At 31.4% G+C, this 22,630-nt stretch overlaps 2 protein-coding genes across 2 annotated transcripts; both read right to left on the reverse strand.

Annotated features, from left to right (window-relative positions):
• Positions 1-1,871: 1,871 nt before the first annotated feature.
• On the reverse strand, positions 1,872-7,226 carry LOC139490885 (differentially expressed in FDCP 6 homolog). The gene is made up of 3 exons (XM_071278012.1): positions 6,363-7,226; positions 4,607-4,812; positions 1,872-3,938 (listed from the first exon to the last, which is right to left on the reverse strand). The coding sequence occupies exons 1-3, from the start codon at positions 6,643-6,645 to the stop codon at positions 3,000-3,002; spliced, it is 1,428 nt and encodes a 475-aa protein (XP_071134113.1). The 5' UTR covers positions 6,646-7,226; the 3' UTR covers positions 1,872-2,999.
• Positions 7,227-10,195: 2,969 nt separating this feature from the next.
• On the reverse strand, positions 10,196-22,192 carry LOC139490890 (uncharacterized). The gene is made up of 5 exons (XM_071278024.1): positions 22,081-22,192; positions 19,442-20,925; positions 18,307-18,468; positions 15,824-16,888; positions 10,196-14,929 (listed from the first exon to the last, which is right to left on the reverse strand). The coding sequence occupies exons 1-5, from the start codon at positions 22,100-22,102 to the stop codon at positions 14,411-14,413; spliced, it is 3,252 nt and encodes a 1,083-aa protein (XP_071134125.1). The 5' UTR covers positions 22,103-22,192; the 3' UTR covers positions 10,196-14,410.
• Between the last annotated feature and the right edge of the window lie 438 nt (positions 22,193-22,630).

Below are 22,630 nucleotides of genomic sequence, written 5' to 3' on the forward strand. Positions count from 1 at the left end.
GGAAATACAAGCCCGGTAATATCGTACCAATTGGGAGTTATATACTCCGTAAGTAGGCGCTACTGGAATGTTGCTACATAGAGATGGAAAGTCAGAAACCTGATATTCAGTGGTTGTAATTTGTTGATGTGGTTCATAAATGTTTCTGGTTTCTAGTTTTTTTTTTAATATATATAGATTAGACCGTTGGTTGTCCCGTTTGAATGGTTTTACACTAGTCATTTGTTGGGCTCTTTATAGCTTGCTGTTCGGTTTGAGCCAAGGCTCTTTGTTTAGGATCATATTTTGGCATATGATGGTTTACTTTTACAAATTAATATTTTGGATGGAGAGTTGTCTCATTGGTACTCATACCACATCTTATATCTACTGCAAGATTAGGGCGTGAACAACGCTACTAGTATTATAACTCGTGTGTCGAAAGCACGACCATGTTTTTTGTTGGCTCCAGATTTTTCACTATTCCTTAGACTATAGTAAGCATCGATAATCAGCCATTAAAATTGATATATCATGTGATCACCCATTCATCTTCTGATCGCGGTGGAAATGTATACAATCAAGATGTTCAAAGGTTTTGAAATTTTAAGTTCTTTTCCTGCACTCTTGTATGAAAGTTTCCATAATATCATTATCATAGACAATGAAAAATTACTCATCTTGCAACAATGAGTGGCAGTTACCAAAGGGCTAAAAAATCAGGGACAAACTGACAACGACATTTAAAAAATATCACAAAAGACGACAAACAGACAAGTCTTCAGAACACTATATAGTGTATACAAACCTACAAATGATGAAAATATGAGATTGTTTATGCACTAAGAAGACATATAAGTTTGCCGTCGCTTTTTTTGTCGAGTAGATGCGACCTTGTATTCGGTGCAATTTAAAAAAAAAAGGAAAAAGATGGAAAACAGAAAATAGAAAAAGTATAAAACATAAACTAAAAAGTCCTTTTATTCCTGAATATGCAGTATGGGTTTTGCTTATCTTTATAACAGTATAGCAAAATGTGTTTGTGTGATAGATACAAAACTGGATCGCATATTGGAATTAATTGACGCATTTAAAATCCCTATCTAAACAGTAGATATCTTTAAGTTTGCTATTCTTTGTCGTTATATTTGCTTTACTTTTTGGTTCAATAAAACTTTTGTTTTTGTTTCTAAACATATGTTCGAATTAGAGTTATGGGAAAGGGTACACATGAACTCATGACAATATAGTGAACAAACATGTTTGGATTAAAATATCAATGTCAACACTTTTGAACAATTTACTTTTCATTTCGCCTTAACCAGAATCAGCTTCTGTGAGGGTATGTATGGAGAAGAAAGATACAGAAAAAAGGCAAAACAAATACAGAATGGTGATAAATAGGCCAAAGTAATCGTGAAAAGTTAATAATGGAAAGCTTAAATAAAGAACTAAAGAATAAAAGCAACAAAAAAAAAGAACACAGAAAAAATCTCCTCAAATTAAGGAATATAGAAATGAAGAAACACTCTTATCCAGACCCTCTTCTTCCGTCTCTTATCTTGACCCTCTTCTTCCGTCTTGTATCGTTTATACAACATAATATTATTCCTATTTATTGAAATTGTGTACTATTATTTAAAGTTCCAACCTTTAATAATACTTTATTAAGATACATAGAATAGTCGATTTGAATTCTAGTGTTTAAATGTTAGACATTGTTATTTAGCTAATATTATGTTTTGTTCGATATACAAAGGTTTACATATATCTATCATCACTGGCTAATTTTCAACGTGCGTCACAAATCTTCGTATTGGGATATTTCTATATATTGGAAACAAAGACCTTGTCCTGTGTTAAAATAGTGGGATGGTAACAATTCAGATATATGATCATCTTCCAAAAGATTATTATCTTATTTATTAGAATAAAATTACAAATATTTTATGAAGTATTAACAAAATAACAAAGTAAATATATTTAACAATCATGATATAAATGAGTGTATACAATTTTACATTATACGAAAAAAGAAAGGATTCAATCGAACCTTACATCAATTTAACATTACAAGATATATAATGCATATTACTGTCCTAGCTTGACGCAAATTCTTTACAATATGTATCTACAAAAATATACGTGTAATAGCTGCAATATGAGCTAAAATTATATATTTCAGGGCGAAAATTCCATGTTATTGGAAATGAAATGTAACTATCGAACTTAAAATGGTTCTTGTTTTAATTTCACCACCGAACGCGAACGACAATTAATGGACAACAATTCAAAAGAAAAACAATGGCCTGATTTAAACTAAAAACTATAAACATACAAAACAAATAAGGAAGACGGCAAACAAAGACAACCAATGAATTATAGTCTTCTGATTTGGGACATCATGTGAGTTAATTATGTTTGTGAGAGCTAACCTCTCCAAACAAGGGACAGTGGTGTAACATTACAGCATAAGAACATTATTTTTTATATTTTTTTTTTCTCCCTGATTGGGATACCTGAATATATACTCGTTCAGTCTGAGAAGACTTATATCTTGTATTTATAAAAGGAGTTAAAAGATATATTGAAAAACTAACACCATGAACGTACATGGCCATTTGATTTTAAATGTAGCTGCTTTGACTTAAGCCGAAATTATTATACAATTAAAAATGGGATAAAAACTGCGAGTCTGGTAATCAAACAGTTAGAGAATAAATCCGGCTTTGTATAACATAGATATTCATACAAAAAAGGGAGTGATAAATAATTAGGAAAAAAGTCTTGCTATTGGATATTTTGTGAAGTATCTAAAACTCGTTAACGATACTAAGCTAATTAGTTTTGTATGCCAGACGTCAAAGTTCAACCATTACAGATATACACCATGAAATAAATGAGAAACTTTGGTTCCTGTACTAAAATTCTGAGTAAAAAAACTAAATAAATTATAACAATCTAAAATAAATCATTGAACTCTAAAATATGTAAATGAGAAGAAACGAAAACAAGTGGCCCTATCTATTTGTTCTATTTACTTGAGCCGATCCGCGTTGTGTCTTTGACAACGAATTCCCTCCTATGAATAAACTCTTGGATTGTCGTTCCCTCTCTGTCAAGGCCTGAACTACTTTGTATAATTCGTCTAACCGCTCATTTTGTTTCTTGAGGGCTTCTTGGTACGCACGGTCATCTTTCATTGCACGTTCATTTTGTTGGTACATCAGTTTTTCTATCTCTCTTCCCATTGTGTCAACCCTGTTCTTCAAATCAATCTTTTCTCGTTCTGCCCTTTCTAGCTCAAGAATAATATCCTCTTTCTCTGCCAAAAGTTGGTTTATACGATGCTGGTCTTGTATTTCATTATCTTTAAGAGCTCTATTATCAGCTTCCAGTTCGTCAACTCGTTCCCTTACAAGCATTAATTCCGTTCTCAAAACCTCGGCCTCATTTTTAAGTCCAGAATTTTCTTTATTGACTGCTGTAAGACGGCCCCATCGTTCATTCTCCTTATCTCTCATCTGTGAGTGTGTCTGTTGTAGCTGGTCATATTTTACCTTGAGCTCCATATAAGCATCGGACTGAGCTCTCATGTTTTCAATGGTGTCTTGCAATTGGTTTAGTGCCAATTCGCTTCTTTCTATCATTTCTGTTTTCTCTTTCTCCCATCCTGTTTGGAAAGTTTTGATTTTCTCATCAAGTTTGTTTTCTATCGCATCGTCGATTTTCTTTTCCATTCGGATTTCTAGATCAACTCTCTCTTCGTGGCGACGTCTATCGAATCCATCCAACAAATCATTGGTCAGTTTCCCGCTGAATTCGGCAAACATCGATCCTATTGCAGATGTCACCTTATCAGCATAAGAACCTGAACCGGTTCGCTCTGGTATGTTTGGAGATGGGCAATAACTGTCATAAACTCCTCCTGATGCCCCGCCATAATCACCCATAGGAGACTGAAAATCAAATTATGTTTACTGAGGTAAGTTGCATTGAAGATTTACAGTTTAATAGTCAAATGGAAAGTTACAACAGATTGATGAATATAAATACGTTCTATGGTTGCTGGATGCGACCATATCGTGTTTTCTACCTTCATATTTTTAAAAGCTCTTCAGATCTAATGTTTTCAATTGTTTAACTCTAAATAAAGATTTATGTCTTATGTCATATCTAAAACAGCAAATACTCAAGAAGAGTAGAAGAAAACGTAATTACGCAAAACGCGTATTGCAGAAATGGTTTTAAGCTTTAAGTTTAAGCTAAATGGAAACGCGAAATGTCTGCTTTCCTCAACATTATATTCTCGTAGAATAAAGTCTTTAATTATAAACTGTCTAAAAATATGCGGCTAGAGTATAAAATATTGTAAATATGAAAACACATATAATGACGTTTCAAAAATTGTAATAAAGACGGAAATAAAAAGAATATCTATAAATGTTTAGTTTTACAGAGGGACATACATATTTCTATAATTTATAATGTATGTTCATTTTCATGTTTTCTGCTTTTCTTTTTCTAAATGGAATATGAAATTCAATTGCAAATCTTTGAAATTAAAACTATTTCGAAAGAACCAATCGTGCATATCATGAAAAAGTCAAACTACTTTTAAATTTACCATAACTACTTGTTCTTCGAAGTCATAGTCAAATGGTCCTGACGGTGTATTTACTTGTGTTTTAGCTCGGTTAAATGTCTGTTGTTGTCGTCTGGGCTGAGATGTTGATTGGCTTGTTGGTGGCCTCTGTTGCTGAACGCTTACACTAGATATAGCACTCTCACGTGCATATGAAGATTTTGCTCGACTTGTTGTACGTGTAGAAACTGGAATAAAGATAATTAAGACATTTCCTAAATACGTTCAATGTTCAGCAAAAAAAGAATAACAACTAAAATTGTTAGGTATATAATGTTTTAAAATGATATGTTTGAAAGATACAGCATCTTATTAAAATTAAGAGAAATTAGGATGTTTATGCTTAATTTGTTTTGTATTGTCAAGTGAACTCCTTTTGGTAGGTAATCACATATAAATATCACCACTATTATGATCCGATTCCGTACAACAACAAAGCATGGCAGCACATCGATTAATGAATTAATTGTACATACTGCAGAAAACGCAAAGAAAAAATGTATATTTGGAAACTGAAATTAGATTTCCATAAACATTAGTTGTTATATAAAATATTGATATGCATGTTATATTCAGTTATAACAAGGGTTATTTTTTATTATTGCATTTTGAGCACTCATACAGTAATAACTCAATTTAAGGTTTTACAAACATTTCAAATATTGTATGAATTTTGATATTAATTGACGGATTAAATTATTGTCGCGTATATATACTTCATTTTTGTTCATGTTGAGAACAACAAAAAATCTCGTCGACCAATGTGCCAATGTTTGTACAGGGAGACAGTGTGTATATTTGGATAACAAGATGTGAAGACATCTATACCGGACGTTTGTATATTGGTCATCAATACCGGAGATGTATATAAGATTAGACATGTTCAAGGTTCCATAGAGTGTAGAAGTGATGTTAAATGATAGAGAAGGGTCTTTCCAGAGTGAATAAAAGAAAAAAAATATACCCAGCAATACAACAATATTTCTAAATAACATGTATTAAGAAAAAGAGAGACGAAGTTACGGGGACCTATCAAAAGCATAGTTGAAAAATATTGCCAACTGCATGGCCGAACGAAAAGAATAGCAGACACAAAGATATAAAGTTACATTGTAAATAAAATGTAGATTTAGCCAAACAAATCGTACAAAGAAAATAGTATTAAACAAGGTATTCTGGACCTAGCTCAATTAATGACAATGCTATTTTATTTTTTTTTCTGTGCTGCCTTCTAACGACGTAGTAAGAAGGCGTCACAGCAAATATTTGAAATAGATTTTCAAAATGTCATAATCATTTGGATCTGTCAGTGTTCTGCTGAACCAAAGACACCTGTCATGTAACTACTCATCAACAAGATATATGTGCCTTCTCGTACCACTTGTCCCTCTTTAAACTCCCTTTATATCTTTTTCACTTTAATTGTGTCGTTTTAAGATGAACAGACATGTTGTTTAATTCCGTTCGTAAGGGAAATCTTGGTAGTATGTTTAGAGGACTCCATAGGTTATTGTTCAAGGCTATTCGAAAGGTGCTGTTCATTTTTGGAAAAAAACGACAAAAGGATCAATGTTCAAGTTGCCGATAAACATATCATAGGATTCAATTATCTTGTGTATATTTACTATTATATGTAACACAATTTATATAACAATTAAAATATTTGAACAAGCATCAACAAAAACCAAAATGGTAATAATACAACTTTACGATTGATAATCAACATTTATAAACTTACTATCTTTCTGCAGTTTTTCGACAATGTTGAAAAAACGTTCATCTTCCAAAACTTCAATAAAAATATTGAAAGAGTTAGGGTCGTGTGAGTTGAGTAACAACTGGATGAATTCATTGAATTTCCTGTGTGGTGTTGGGGGGCTAACTTTCTCCACCCTATCTTTCTGCTCGACAGTTATGACATTTTTGTCTACAAGTCTTTCTAGAATCGGATCTAAATATCCAAGTCTTTCCTTCAAAAAAGTTATATTTGAAGTAATCCTTTTTTTCTGTTCCTTATCCATCTTATCCTCATATAAAACACAACAAAATGGCCGCAAATATAGATTCTCTAACGTTATAAAGTACTTCGGATTTTAAATTGGCTTTACTCCATCTGAATCATATAAGTTTTATCTCTAAAATCTGATTTTGGAATCTTTTGTTTTTAAGGGCTTGTTTTGGTAAAATAATCTCTAAACTGATACGATCATGAATAATTAGTTAAATGTCGGCCATGTGCCATATTTCTCTTGCGACGAAATCTGATTTGTCTTCGCACAGAAATTCTTATATAATGTGACATTTGTATTATTTTAAATTATGATTAAAGCGTAATGAATCAAATTATATCTAAACAATGTCGAATTATAATTTATAAAGTTTAAAACCTCTATATACTAGAATGAAGTAGAACTAATCGTGCATGGTATATCGTTGTTTTTACCGAAAGATGAAAAAGATTGTTGTTATAAATTAGAAGTTCCGCAGACTATATGAATGCCTCTTTAGTTTTAAGTGACAGGGTTATCTTTAGAGTAACTCCACACATTCACTAAATGTATAAGTTATATGTCGATTTGTAAGGAGGTCCAAGCACGGAACTAGTGTCGTGAGAAAATGCTTTATTAACATTAGTACAGTGACCTATCGTTCCTTACGTCGACATCATTTGTTCTCTTGTTCATATAAAAATTGGCTCATTTGCAATTATAACATAAGTCTGAAGTGTACTGGTTCATACAAAAGAGACCGTTCAAATATATTGAAAACATTGACAAATTCTTATGACGATCAGCTGTTTGAAATATGGAAAGTCGTTCATTCCATATGAACCTTTTCACGAGTTAGAATACCTTCATGAACACGATGTTGAGCAGAATCTGCTTACCCTTCTGTAGCCCCTAGGAAAGCCCTTGTTTTTGTGGGTTTCGTGTATCTGTTTACACTTCTGTAGCCCCTGTTTTTTGTGGGTTTCGTGTATCTGCTTACACTGCTGTAGCCCCTGAGGAAGCCCTTGTTTTTATGGGTTTCGTGTATCGTCTTACCCTTCTGTAGCACCTGTTTTCTGTGGGTTTCGTGTATCTGCTTACCCTTCTGTAGCCCCTGAGGAAGCCCTTGTTTTTTTGGGGGTTCTTGTATCTGTTTACCCTTCTGTATCCCCTGAGGAAGCCCTTGTTTTTTGTGGGGTTCGTGTGGATTAGTGTTAGTTGTCTATGTTGTGTTTTTATACTGAGTTCGTCTTTTTGTCGTTTACCGTTGATTTTTTTTCATGGTGGTGTTAGTTTGTTTTCGACTTGAGTTTAAGTGTCCCTTTGGTATCTTTCGCCTCTCTTTTCCAACAACTCCAAAGATTAATGTAGGGAACAGGATTGTAGAATTTTTTTTAAAAGATGATGACAAGAACTTTTGGTTTTATTGTCCATTTCGGTATTATTAATTTCAAAATTTGCCACTAATTTTTAAAGGACATTAAACCAAGAACATGACCGTTGGTCACCTAAGGTTTAGTATCCTGTCATGCTTACTCAATCAGTCAGTCTTTTTTCCCATCGAACTTGGGATAGATGATACAACAGATACAGTTGAGTCTGCCTCATTTCAGGACATACATCTAGATATAGACAATGAGTGTCGGTTGAAAACAATACTTTACGATTAAAGGGATGAATTAAGCTTCCCAATTTTGAATTTTCGATTTCCATGTAGCAACAATCAAGAAGTGTTTGACACTCATTTTTAAAGGACATTAAACCAAGAACATGACCGTTGGTCACCTAAGGTTTAGTATCCTGTCATGCTTACTCAATCAGTCAGTCTTCTTTCCCATCGAACTTGGGATAGAGGATACAACAGATACAGTTGAGTCTGTCTCATTTCAGGACTTACATCTAGATTAGACAACGAGTGTCGGTTGAAAACAATACTTTACGATTAAAGGGATGAATTAAGCTTCCCAATTTTGAATTTTCGATTTCCATGTAGCAACAATCAAGCAGTGTAACCATGAATAAAAGAAACATGCATTTTCCTTTATATCTATAAAAATGGTTTCCTCCAACTGAATAGTACTGTTTGATAAATACACACAACACATGTATTCATAGCCATTGAAACTTGAAATAAAGGATTCCACCGATAATTTAGTCTGCTTCAGTTTGTCGATTCACAGCTAATAATTTACACATATGAATGTGCATTTTACTGAAGGACAAAAATATGATTCAATTTTTCCATTGTGAACTTTGAATTCATGGTGTAACAATATTCCAGTAGCACCTGTTTATAAAGTATATATCTCCAAGACAATACGAATTATTATGATTGGATTTCACATCATAATTTCATTAATAGAGGGTTGTTGCTATAAAGGAACCTATTGAACTATGGGTTCCAAACAGTAAAGTTAAAATCCACCATGTGAAGTTTTAATAGGAATTAATGTTACATCCAAAAACCAAGATGACCAGCAGGACAGGAAACAAACCTATAAAACCCCTCTTTTTGAAGAATGGAGAATCAACAGAGCAATTCTCTTAAATGGTGAAGATTGATTGTTATAGTGTATCAACTTTTTTATGCCCTTGTACTGCTGCTTATTTCTGTTGTTTATAGTTTTTAAGAGTTTGGTCTTAATTTGTTTATTAGTTTTCGGAGAACATATTTGAAAATTTTACATCTGATGACATCAACAGACACAAAGTGTCGACAATTTCCATATTGCCATTAAGCATCAGATCAGCTGAATAGATTCCAATCTTTCTATATCAAACTATATATTTATTGTACATTGATTTATAAAAACAAATTAGTTGTGAGGATACACACTGAAGATGAGTATACTACAAGTGTTTGACTTAATTTCATCAGGGGCAAACTTTATAGAAATTTCATGTTTGACAGAAACACATCAAGACCTAGGAAGAACACTTTTAGTTGACAATAACCATGTATCCCTTGTTTGAATGTGAGCCATATAATAATCTGAGCATTACATTCACAATGTATAATATATATATACTATTATAAAGGTCTTCATAATTTACTACCAATCAAGGAATCAAATTATAGTTTATGATGGTCAAACCAAAGTACATACAAACACTAGGAACAAATCCTTGTATGGATAGCTTTACTTTTACTCTAAGAGAATATTGAATTGTCAAACTATCAGCAAAGAATAATTTTTTACATAACTTGAGAATTGGAAAGCTCAGAACTATGCTGGAATCGAAAGACAACCCAAAAAATATTGATATCAAAGAAAAGATTTTTTTAGCAAGACTGGAACCCACAAAGAAAGCAAGATATACAATTTAAGAATTACTGGGACCTATTGAAAATAGTTCTACTCAAGATGACATAAAGACATAGAGAAAAACATTAAGAATGATTGATGTTTCAAACTAAAAGGTGAAAGCACTTTAAGTCAAGCTGGGATCAATGAAAATCAAGTTAAAGATCAATCAAAGAGCAAAAGATCAGTTTGAAAAGGCTGATGTCAGGTGAAAATCAATAAAATTCCCAATGAAAGTGATTTGAGTTAGGCGGAGATCAGTAAGACAAAGACTAGTATTTATAAATCACAAATAATATATTTACTTCAATATTATACCATATATATTTCATTAAAAAATATTCTTTTTTGCAATTATTTCACATCTAAAACATGCAGATAAATAACACAAACATATAAAATACACCTAAAATCTTCAAGTACTCAAATAACAAGCATTTCAGCAAATAAAAAATTAACAGTGCAGGGGGAAAATCAAACCAATCAACAAAGCTTTACAGTAAGCTATAAATCATCAGAATTCTTTGTTGTAAAATATAACTAACACAATTGTTGTGTTACACTTCAAAGGTAATATTGTTTTTTAAAATATGTTCTTTGCTCTTGTACTTCAATCTTTTCTTTAATTGCTATACATATTTTAAGGATCATTCCAGGTATTTTTCTTCTACTTCTCACTGCATAAGGCTTTGGATGGGGTGTACTTAATTCTTGAAGTCTTGGATGTTGTCATCAATTCTAAATATGTTTTGGCCATCATTCATTATTCTCTTCTATTTTTTTTTATTATTTTTTCTTCAATTTTTGGCCAATTATTATTTATTCTGTAAACCCCAGAACTTCATGTTTATTAAAAAAAAATCAATGTCTTCAGGTGGTACCTAACACTACAGGGAGATAACTCTGTAGAATCAGGTAAACGTTTTAATTATATTGTGTTGTTAAGGAAATATTAAGCTTCTCAGTGATCAACATTAGAGTTTGTCAAACTGCTATGTAAGCAGTGTAATTTTTCTGATAAATACATTGGTTCAAATTTTTTAAAATGTTTATATTTTTGTCAAAGGGCCAAAGTAAATACTTCGTTAAAATTTTATGAAAATTAAACGAGCCAAATTAATTTTAGTGAAGGTGTTGGGAACCACCTTAAGATGGATCATTTTGTTTTGTTTAAGATATATTGTATGCAACGAATGATAAGTATATCTGCAATTAAAACTTATAAAAGGTAAATTAAATTTTGTCCTTTACATCAACTAAGTTGACTGTGAACTGTAATATGAAAGCTTTACATTCAATCAAACCAATTACTTTTAACACTATCAATTTAGCAAATTACAATAGGCATTTAATGCTTGTAATTACATTGCATGTTTAAAATATAAAATACAAATTGACTTAAAGAACAAGAATATAATTATGAACCGACTTTGTTCCATATTTGCATGAATAACTATCCTAGTTTTGTCATGGAAGCAACTTCTCCAACTTGGTATGTGATAAGGGATCATGTAATCACCAAAAAACCAATCTAGTGGTGTTATTGAATATCTCAGAAGTGTATTGTGGCTTTCATGTGAGAATCCAGGAGGCTGAAAAGAGGAGGGGAAGCAAGTCTACGTTTGGAAATGGACTTGAAGAGAGTCTATGCTTTAACCATATTTATATATATGCAATCCTTCTGTCCACTTAAATCTATCTGCCCTATAGAAAATAAACCAATAAAACTAATTTCCCTGTACTTAATTCTAACAATTTATTTTTAATTATTGAAACATTTTGGTGAAGAAGGTAACATCTGACATCTACAGATGAATTTTCTTTGTAGTTTCACACAAGATTTACAAAAGTTGACAAATCAAAATCAAAGACTGTCCCCGACTGTCATTTTCCCCCATCTAATTAGAACCTTGTATTGACTTTCCTTACATAGTTTTAGAGAAAAAAAATGTGGTATGATTGCCAATAAGATGACTATCCACCAAAAACTTATATTAAATAGCAAAATTTAAGAGAAAAATAAAAATTTCCTGTTTCATAGGTTTCAGAGGACAACAATGCTTCAAGCTTTGCTGTCTAATTTACATTAAATGATGAGTATTTGTCAAGGATCTTCATATTATCAGTTCCCTGGATATAAAGTTTCTTAACAATTTTACCTAAATATAACTTACTTGTAAACAAAAATTGTCGATGGAAAGACAGATGACAGTTACAAGGTGATAACAAAAGCTCACTTAGCTCTATAGGATAGGTGGTCTAACAATCTAGAAATATTCAACTTCACTTACACAAAAAAAAATTGTACAAAAGTGGTACTACAAATTATTTATTATGACTGTTTTGTACAGAAAAAAATCTTACATGTCACATAATACAAGTACTGCAAAAAATAAAATATTTCCCATCAATACTTTTTGATGTTCACACAATCTGGACTGGTTTTCAGACATAACATAATGAACACATTTCTTTAACCTTACATTTAATCGTTATTCTTTATACAAAAATGGTATACATCAGAGTTATATCTACTCTCTTATTTCAAATACATTATATACAATAAAAAAAATCACACATACACACAATTGAATGTTTCTATACACAAACATTTAATATTTGTTCATTTTATGTTATCACAATGAAATGTAAACTTTAATTACATTGTAAATCAATGAAATGACCAAGTTGACATGATTATATTATCATGTTAAATATATTAAAGTGATCAATGGATAAATGGGTCAGTTGAATTGTTTCTCAATTTTTCATCATATAAAACATTTTCAAAGGGTATAACTTCACCCATAAATTATGATACAGCATTCAAACATTTGTACAAAAAAGTCTTTCAAATTCATTAACTTTTGCTTTCATAAAAAAAAATCATACAAATGATCAGTAAAAAATTTCTGATAAAAGATTGCAATTCATTTTAATAGACAAAGACCAAAACATTGACCATAACAATATATATAAAATATATCTAGATGTAAATATAAAAAAGCACATTACAAATATCCATGTCTTCACATGCTCAGAACCAATCATATATAACAAAACTGCAAAGCCTTTTTTTGAAATTTTTTGCAAACAAATAATGTGTAAAGCTAATTAGTCCATGCCTCAGAAGTTAAGGTAGTGTTACAAAATTTTAATGAATGGATCATTAAATCTGTTGTCGGATAGATAGAGCCTTAGAGGCATTGTCTTATAAGGCTGCAAATTATAAACAATAAAGGAGTTCAGTTCGCTTGGTTGTATCTTTACTTGTCATGTTTTTTCATCCCTTTTTATCCTCATTGAATTTTTAATGGTTTTACTGTTGAAGGTTTGGCTGTTAAACATACATGTACAGTTATACATTTAGACAATATTAATTCATATTTTCTTTTTATATTTAGGTAAACAGCATTAGGTAAACAGCATAAGATTTCATCAGTACATGTTTTTATTGTCGCAAAAATTCACTACCTCAAAATAAGTCAAAATAAACTTACTGTTAATAAGTATCTAAACAGAACAACATTTTTACATACAAAATATGATTGTCATGTACTATCTGTATGATGTTAATATCTTAGTATCCAGTTTCATTCATTTTTGAATGGTGAATTTCTATAGTGGCATCACAAATGGATAGCTATATATATAGTTACACCATAATTCTCACTACATAAATTTTATATTATGGGATAATGTATGCATTTACCTTTTCTTTTTTTGTACAAGTTTTCAAAAAAGTTTACCAAGTTTTAAAAAAAAGTTATAAAAAAACATAGCCTGCTATGGAAGATTACTTTTATACATTTTTTGCATCCATATAAAAAATGTATATGGTATTATAAAATGTATTCACTCTGTAAAAGATACAGCACCAATCCTTTGGCCCAATCACATGAAAATACAATTAATGTAGCACTTGTGCAATTCCTAAATAGACTGCATGCTAAATATGGCAATGAGAAACAAAGATTGTTACTTAGAAGTTTAAAATATTTCTTACATTGGAAACCAATCAAAACATTTAACCTTCTGTTATGAAATGTAACTTTCATAATACATTTTCTATTCTTTTTAAAAGAATAAATCAATCAAATTAAACAGTCCACTTCTGAGGTCAATACTAAAATTTGCAAATAAAATATGGATACCTTCTCAAAATAGGAAATATATCCGATCAAAACTTCAGGTATAAAAACGGGAACATGGGTCACACAGGAAATGATGAGGAACTTCAAGAAAGGTGAAAAATGACAGAAAAGCTAGGATTTGATCAGATACTTTTCTTTTAAAAAAATCCTTAAACTTACATGTAGCAACAAAAAGTTTTATTATACAGATTTTTCCCTTTTTTAAATACATATTGATCACAATTATGTACCATTTGTATATCTAAAGGGAGATAATTCTGGTAATACTAAAATTTGGAAACTCTATGGAATTAGAAATACATGGAATAATAACAGTGATGACATGACATAAATGTGTTATCACACTTTAGCTATAATGAATCCTTCTTTTACCAAGTCATCCTTTCTAGTGGTTTCTTTAGAAGCGTTACTGTTCCATGCATAATCAAACATATTTCGAACATGTTCTACAGTTTTTAGGAACAATGTTTCATCGTTCTTATTTACTGTTCCTTTACGAACACTGATTGACCCTTTGGATTTGATCACTCTTTCAAGTTCTTTCTGAATATATTTGTCTTTGCAAAATTCCCATATATTTTCATTCTGTGAATAGAAACAAACTGGGTATTTTTTAGAACTGTCAGGCGGAGATACTGCAAACTCGTACATGACAAGCACTGAGTCTTTATCTTTATCAATGTCTGAATTGCAATATCCTGGACATCCACCTTTTCCTTTTGACCAGTTCCCACTCCTTGGTTTTTCATGAGCAATCAGCGGCGTCCACTGTTCCCAGGATGAACAACTTAAAGGTCCTGTCACAAACTTGGCTATACTGGCAATTTCTCTTGGCTGTAAATTCTTTGGTTTTTTAACCTGCAATATAATAAAACCAATGCAGCTGAACTCATGCTTTAAATAAAACAGTGATATATTTTTTTTATTTCTCAATACAAATACATGTAATTTTTCAAAATTTACACTTTTTAGTACATGAACTACCTTTTGTTTTATAACAAAATGTATTTGTAAAAAAACAAATATTTTTCCCAAAAGCCAATTTATATTTAAAAACCAAAATATGTAATTAGATTTTTAAAACAAGACAAAAGGATTCCTGTCTGTGAGATCAGAGATTCAGGCATTGAATTTTAATCAGTTTATAGAATCTCTTTGTTTGCCCTGCATGCATCCTGCATCTGTAATGGTTAATTTTGACTAAACATGCTAAATTAATATAAGAATTAAGTCCTTTATTGCCTAATATGAACACAAACATTCAGCTAGTTCAAATCTGCAGCCTGGAAACTAGCAGTTAAATGGTTGTATTTGTAATACCAAAATGCAACTTAGTTTTGTTTTTAACTCATTTTTATTTCTGTGGGTGATGGGGGTTTAAAAATAGGTGCCATCCCTAGGGGAACATAATATTTTCTGGAACAGCCCTTAACAATAGATAGAATATAGGTAAAACCTTTCAGTGTTCTCTCCATGCTTTTTTAGCGACATGGTATTCAGCACTCTGTTCTATCGCACTGACTGCAGCGCTAACGAACTCCAGCATGTCGCTATATTCTTTCGATTTTTTCCCCTCAAATTTTTTGCTGATTTTTCACTTTGATCGCGTGAATGACTTGTTTACTATTTGTAAATGAATTATTTGCTTTATAACTACTTTTGGTGAGGTCGTATTTGTTCACTTTTTGATTGACATGTACTTCATTATTATGCTAATGTATACTATAAGGGTAAAATTTCAATATAAAATACCTTGATGGGTTTGTCAATGGATTTCTTTGCTTCTGTCTTCTTGCTAGTCTTAGCTGCAGACTTCTTTTCTTTTTCCTCACTCTTTTTGTTTGTTGCTTTCTTCTCTTGTGGCTTAATTTTTTTCTTCTCAGGAGAAGCTTTAGTTCCTTTCTTTTCAGTTTTTTGTTTTAGAACATTTTTTTTCTTTTCTGCTAATTTCTTTGGTATTTTCTTCTTTACTTCTACAGTTTTTACTTTCGTCTTAACAATTTTCTTTGTAGGAGTTTCTTTAGACTTCACTTTACTTAATATTTTAGTTTTAGGATCTTTCTTAATAGTACCTTTGGTAAGAGTTTTATTCTTAATAACCTTCTTTGCAGTTGTATTTTTAACTTTTAACTTTGTATTAGGTCTAATTGAAAGTGTTTTCTTTGAAGGTTTAACTGTCTTTGATTTCAATATTGCTTTCATTACAGACTTTGCTTTAACTTTAGTTGCAGTCTGTTTTCCTTTAGAAATAGTTTTTTGAACTTTAGAACCTAACACAGTTTTGGCCTTTTTCCCTGGAAGACCTGGTTTTGATGGTTTCTTTTTCATATCTTTCTTTACAACAGGCTTCTTTGTTAATTTTGCAGCTGTTTTCTTTTTCTCTTTAATATTTTTAACACCAGATTTTTTGGTACTTTTCAGTGAAATTTTCTTTTTCTCTTTAGTTAAAGCTGTTTTCTTCTTATCTTTTATTGCCTTTCCTTTAATTGCCTTTTTAATCAAATTCTTTGCAATTTTGTCTGAGGTTGATTGCTTTCTTTCAGGTGACAATGTTTTAATTTTCTTCTTAACCTTGCCATCTTCAGCTAAAGCCTTCTTTGCCATTTTGGCAATTTTAGTACCAGGTGACTCTGTCATGGACGTATTTTCTCTCTTTACTGCTTTTTTACCATTTTGTGTACTTCCTTCTATTATATTCTTCTTGAATTTCATGGCAATATTATCTGCTACATTTTTTAATGAACTGAACAGTCTTGCTAATTCTAAATCTAAACCAGTTTTGTATTCTGGTCTTTTCATTACTTCTGCTTCATAAGTCTAAAAGAAGGTAGAGTGTTATGTTAGAAGAATTAAATGGCTCACATGAAAATATCACTGGTGGAAAGATTGGAAGAGTTGTGTGCATAATTTCAATATTGACAATAATGTTTTAGACTTCAATTGAGGTATGTTGGTCAGGAAAAAATCAACATACATCTTCACTTTTAATGCTTCTTTCATGGCGTATGAAATTGTGATTGTTTCTATGATCAAATATAGATATTATATAATTATAGTTCTTATATGATTTGCATATCTATAAATACTTGAATTGGATTGGTCAATTAGAATATTTCTCTAAGTTTACACTTCGATAAACCATGTTTCCGAAACTACTTTCGTAATCCATTCATGCGCGATACACAAGCTTGCAGTGATCCTGGGATTTTCAGCAAATTGAGATTAAAAAACAAAAGCATAACAGTTGTGACTATTTTAGTGCGCATATAACAGAAAAGAAATAAAATGAATACACAAAAGCTTCGAAAATGTATCAAATTCAAATAAAATTCTGCGAAATTTCATGAATGATTTTTGCGAATTTACGTCACGGCAAAGCACAACGTCATACGAATGAAAACTTCCATTAGATAGATTATTTAGTTACTTGAACGCTTCAAATTCAGATAATATCTCGTTAAAATGAAGTTTTGGAGGTAGGTGCTTTTCTATTTTAGATTCCGATGCATTTTACGAACATTTATGGATTTTAGAAAGTCAATATGGCGGCCAACTCCTTAGTTACGGCATGTCAATTGTGCATTTGATGGTTATTATAGTTGTGTTTACACAAAAAAATGTTAATTAAAAATCGTGATTATTTGGCTTAAGAATTATAAGGATTCAACACATTTTTTCTTAGAGGTCCTTTAGACTTTTATTCAGTTTGTGAGTTAATCGCCCCGGTTTACACATCAATAACCTCTAGAAAAAATGTGTTTAATCCTATATGTATAATAAGTCTCACTCCTCTCAGAATAATCCTAATCATGTTTTCTTATTAAATGTTATGTGATACATGTATATACTGGAGTTGAATAAATGGTTAATATGGGATAAAGGGAAATGGTTCTTTTCTTAATATGTTTATTAAATTTTCATCCAATTTTACAAAGATTCACCCACTCATATTTTTTGCAATTTTTTTTTACATTTCAATTTAAGATGATTTGCTAGCATTTTTCAATAGATATGTGCAACATGTGTATTTCATGCTTATCCACTATCAAGGCAGGTTTGTGTGTTTGTTTTTATATATGATATGATGTAAAAGAAAAATCAAGAAAAAAATCAAATTAAATGCATGAAAAATTATCGTCTCATCTCATTTTTTTTTTTAATATTTGACACCATTGTATTTGTTGATTTCAATGCCTGTTTTTTTTTGTTACAAATAATTACATGTACAAATGTACCTTTAGAAGTTTAAGATTGCCTTCTCGTAAGCAGACAGACATAAACATATCAGGAGTAAGATTAGCCGATTCCAAACGTAGATGAGCGCCACCTGTGGTCTGTGATATCTGTCTGTAGAAATCGGATCTGTAACCAACCTGCATTCCATAAATTCTAACTCCCTGAAAATATAATATAATAATTTTAATAAGCAGTTCCTTATATTTGAAAAGAGAATACATTTCTGTATTAATACCCCAAGTACAATTAAAAGTAAAATGTACTCACTGGAAAAACACTATCAGAAGATTATATTTGACTTTCTGTCGATTCAATATAGCATGGTGGATCAGGTATTTGTGTCTATCAAATAAGCAGGTAGTGGCCAAATAAATGGCAGTGCTGTTTTGCATTCGATGGTACAATGTACATTGTATTTCACGTGACAATGTGGACTTGTATATATGCAGTGACTTGTACAGTTGGCCACTATTTTTTTTAAGTCATAACAACTGTAATAATGACCCAATGTTTATCTATTCAGACTGTTGCAACTGACTGCAAGTTTATTGAAGTTGAATCTTTTTAACTTAATAAGAAAATACTAAAACAAATATTTAATTTCATTAATTTCTTTATCATGTTAACTATATTTTAAGGAAAATGCAAATGAAATTAGTTAACTGTGTGGATTTCAAAATAAAAGAATAAAATTTAAGGATGGTACATGTAATTTTTTTTTTAAATACAGATCTTTGGAATACAGACCCTCAAAACTTTTTTTACTTTGTGGTGAACTCTGTTTGTAAATGTTGTACATGTATATAGAACTCTCACTTTTAATGAAATTGTGCATGTTAATATATGATCAATATGTAACATCTGTTGCTGATATCAAATACCAATATTTTATAACTGTTATCATGCAAGCACAGTAAAAATATACTTTTTACACAAATTTCCAATCTCCTGCTTTCAATATTTAAAGAGACATCCTCATTTCATTCATCATCACTTATATAAAACTACTTTTTAATAATTTATGTTTCCTTTTGACCATCTTGTACATTTTGAACATGTACATTCAATTAATCTTTGAAGGAAAAATGTGATAAAAGAGTGAAAATGATGCTTTTCAGAGCAAGTTCTACCCACCATTTCATTTAATTTTTTTGTTTCTTCTTTCCAATCAATATCATTCTTGAAATCTTCAAACTCATATCCTGGTTCATGAGGATCTGAATCTCCAATCATTACTAAGCATCGCTGACTTCCTGTCGTCCATGATAAAGATTCCCGTACTTTCCGCAAAACTAATTCATAACATTCATCTGCATCCCCACCATGAGTAATTGGTAAATATTCAAAGAAATTACATATTTCATCTATAGTTGCACCAAAATCAAGCCATTTAATTAAATACCTATCATTCTTTAAATCATAATAGTCCCCATGAGCTACAAAAGCTAATCGTACACCTGGAATATCTATTTTTAAACGTTCAATAATTTCTCGCAATTTTTCTTTTGTCTCTTCCATATAACTGTACATAGAGCCAGTTGTGTCAAATGAAAAAACAATTTCCCTGATTCCACCGTGAATGAATTTTTTCGGTGATTTGGTGGGAGAAGTTATACACATTTTTTGCAGGACTGGGGCTGAATTGTTCGTCTCTGCATCTGATAGTTCATCTGTTGAAAACTCTTCACTAGAAACACATTCAAGTTTTGGTAAAGCTGAACTGTCTGCAGGTGCCTCATCTTCAATTGATTTTAAAGTATCTGAAACTACCTGCACTGAAGGTCTCGGTAAAAGATTACTTGGTGTGATGGATGTAAACTTTTCGTCATCAAATTCATAAACAGTAAGAGATCTATCTGATGGTAAATCTATAACTTCATGATCACCAAATTTCATTATCTTTTCTATCGTAGCACCTGAAGGCATTTTCTGGACTGTTCTAAGTGACTCTAGTAAATTCAATATAACTGACTTTTCCTTTTTGACAGTAACACTTTTCTTTGACTGTAGACTTTTTTTAGGTGACAATACTTTTTTGATAATGCCTTTTTTAATCAGTTTTGCTTTCTTTTCTTCCCCATTTGACCCATTACTATCTGATATATTTAAAGTGTCTACCCTTTTTAAAGATACATGTACATCTCTTTTACTAATAGACCTATCATCATCATAAGGTGTATTTGTTCCCATAGAAGACATTTTAGGTTTAAGAGATGCTATACTGTCTACTGAATCTTCTCCTACACTGATTGATTCAGCTATTTTTCTTATGGTATCATCTTCATCGTCACTATCACTAGGAATATCGAACCCAAAATACTTGTCAGATGTCATGGGTTTTGAGGGCTGCAATGTTGGAAATCTTGGCAAGACTGGAGGTGGTGTTGAACTGTCTGATCCATTGTCATTTGCTTTGATTCCATAAGGCACAGCCTTAGGTCTTTCCTCATCATACGTATCTGCCTTTTCCAACACAGGAGGAGGGAGACTGTCAATATCAGACTCTTTCTCTACTGCTGTATCTATTGTTGTACTGGTTGTTTGCTTAAGTAACTTTGGTGGTGGCTGATCACCGGGCAGGTCTGATGGCTTGCGCTTCAGCCCGGTCATTTGTTCCTCTGAAAGTAACAATAATATTCATGGTAATTCAATATCAAAAGGGTCTTTGAGTGTATATATAAAATTAACATAAATTTGTATACATGTATGTACAAATCATGAACTGTATTTGTACTCTGTTCTTCATAACAGTTCAAACATAAACATAAAATTCAATAGAATGGTGGCCATTCAAATTTTGAATATATCTCCAAGGAATTTACTCGCAATGTTACTATTTTGATCTCAGCGTCACCATGGTCACTGATGAGTCTAATGTAGAGGAAAAGTGTGTCTGGCATAACAAATTATAAGCCTAGTACCTTTGATAACTATTTCCTAAAATAAGAATCACAGAACCAAATTTATCAAATTACAGCGTTTTTTTTTAAATTTGCCATTTTTATTTCACATGCAGCCGTGAATAGGGTTCGTTATTCACCATGTTTTGTGAAATCGGTAAAAAGATCAACGTGCAAGAAATTTTTAATTGTACGATTTTTTATGGACATTGTGTGGTAATGTCTTTTGGGATTGTGTATCAGCAAAATATGTCTACTTTTCAAACCATAAGTGCTGCCAATGTATAGATATTTTGGTCTAGGTAAAATATACTGGTTTGGCATATGGAAGCACAACTTAATTGGTCAGACTCTTTTCTAGGACGAAGGCAACAAGAGATTCAGTGGTTGGTTAATACTGAAAGTGCCTCCAACAAGGCACAACACAAACCTAAAGAATTATTTGAGCCATGCAAGACATTTTATATTGTTGGACTAATTCTCAAAGGCTGGAGCATATTAGCCGATAACAGTACATGTATGTGTGTTGATTTCTTGTTGTGTTTCAGAAATATTAATGAAAAAAACCATGCCATGCAACATAACAAATAATATGAGTAAGTCAAAATGAATAACTCTTAAAGCATTACTATAAAATTAACTACGTATTATTCACAAACGATATCTGCGTTACAACTGTTTTGCTTCAACCCAGTCTGTTTACTTTGTATTTAATATCAAATTTCTAATCGGGTATTTCTGTTTCAGGAACAAGATCTAGGGGAAGTAAATCAACGACAAAAATCGAGGTGTGCATAAAACTTATTCATAAGGTCAAATCCGAAGATTTCTTTGTGTAAATTTTTTTAAAGGTTAAATACTCATTATCCTCACCTAAATTCAACATATGCGTCATTGATTTTGCACTAAAAACTTATTTTCGGATGCAATGTTTACCGTCCTGCATCGACCGGACGCATCGCTTGTATTGTCGAGTTGAGTTTGTAACGGCTTTTGTGATTGGTCAAAACGATTAGAGCATGTCGGGGCAAAACGGACAAATCAAGGTAATTGATCCCGGGTCAATGACATAATTAACTATCAATGAATTAATAAAGTATATATTTATAAGCCGAACATCTTTGTTTAATTATCGGTAACATATTCAATTTTAGTCTGTTGATTGTCAGTCCCCCTTTTTCGTAGAAATGTTGAAATTCCAGTTTTTATGTTAAACAAAGTTATTTGAAAAAGTAATTTAAAATTTATTCTTATGACCAGAGATTTATATATACAAATCTTTGATCTGCCCCAATTAAATTCCATTTTTCCTTTAAAATATAACACGAAAGAACATTTTCATTCCATACACTGGACATTTGCGCTTTAACTCGAGCTTAAACTTTGATACACATGATCTGAACTAATTTATAACTGGACCGGA

Source organism: Mytilus edulis, chromosome 1 (assembly GCF_963676685.1).
Source record: "Mytilus edulis chromosome 1, xbMytEdul2.2, whole genome shotgun sequence".
NCBI lineage: Eukaryota > Metazoa > Mollusca > Bivalvia > Mytilida > Mytilidae > Mytilus > Mytilus edulis.

Coding starts and splice junctions, on each gene's coding strand:
- LOC139490885 (XM_071278012.1), bottom strand. CDS start 6,645: ATGGATAAGGAACAGAAAAAAAGGATTACTTCAAATATAACTTTTTTG. Junction 4,813..6,362: donor CGAAAAACTGCAGAAAGATA/GTAAGTTTATAA, acceptor TCTTTATTCCAG/TTTCTACACGTACAACAAGT. Junction 3,939..4,606: donor TCGAAGAACAAGTAGTTATG/GTAAATTTAAAA, acceptor TTTGATTTTCAG/TCTCCTATGGGTGATTATGG.
- LOC139490890 (XM_071278024.1), bottom strand. CDS start 22,102: ATGACGCATATGTTGAATTTAG. Junction 20,926..22,080: donor GACGCATATGTTGAATTTAG/GTGAGGATAATG, acceptor TGTTACTTTCAG/AGGAACAAATGACCGGGCTG. Junction 18,469..19,441: donor CAAAAAAATTAAATGAAATG/GTGGGTAGAACT, acceptor TTATATTTTCAG/GGAGTTAGAATTTATGGAAT.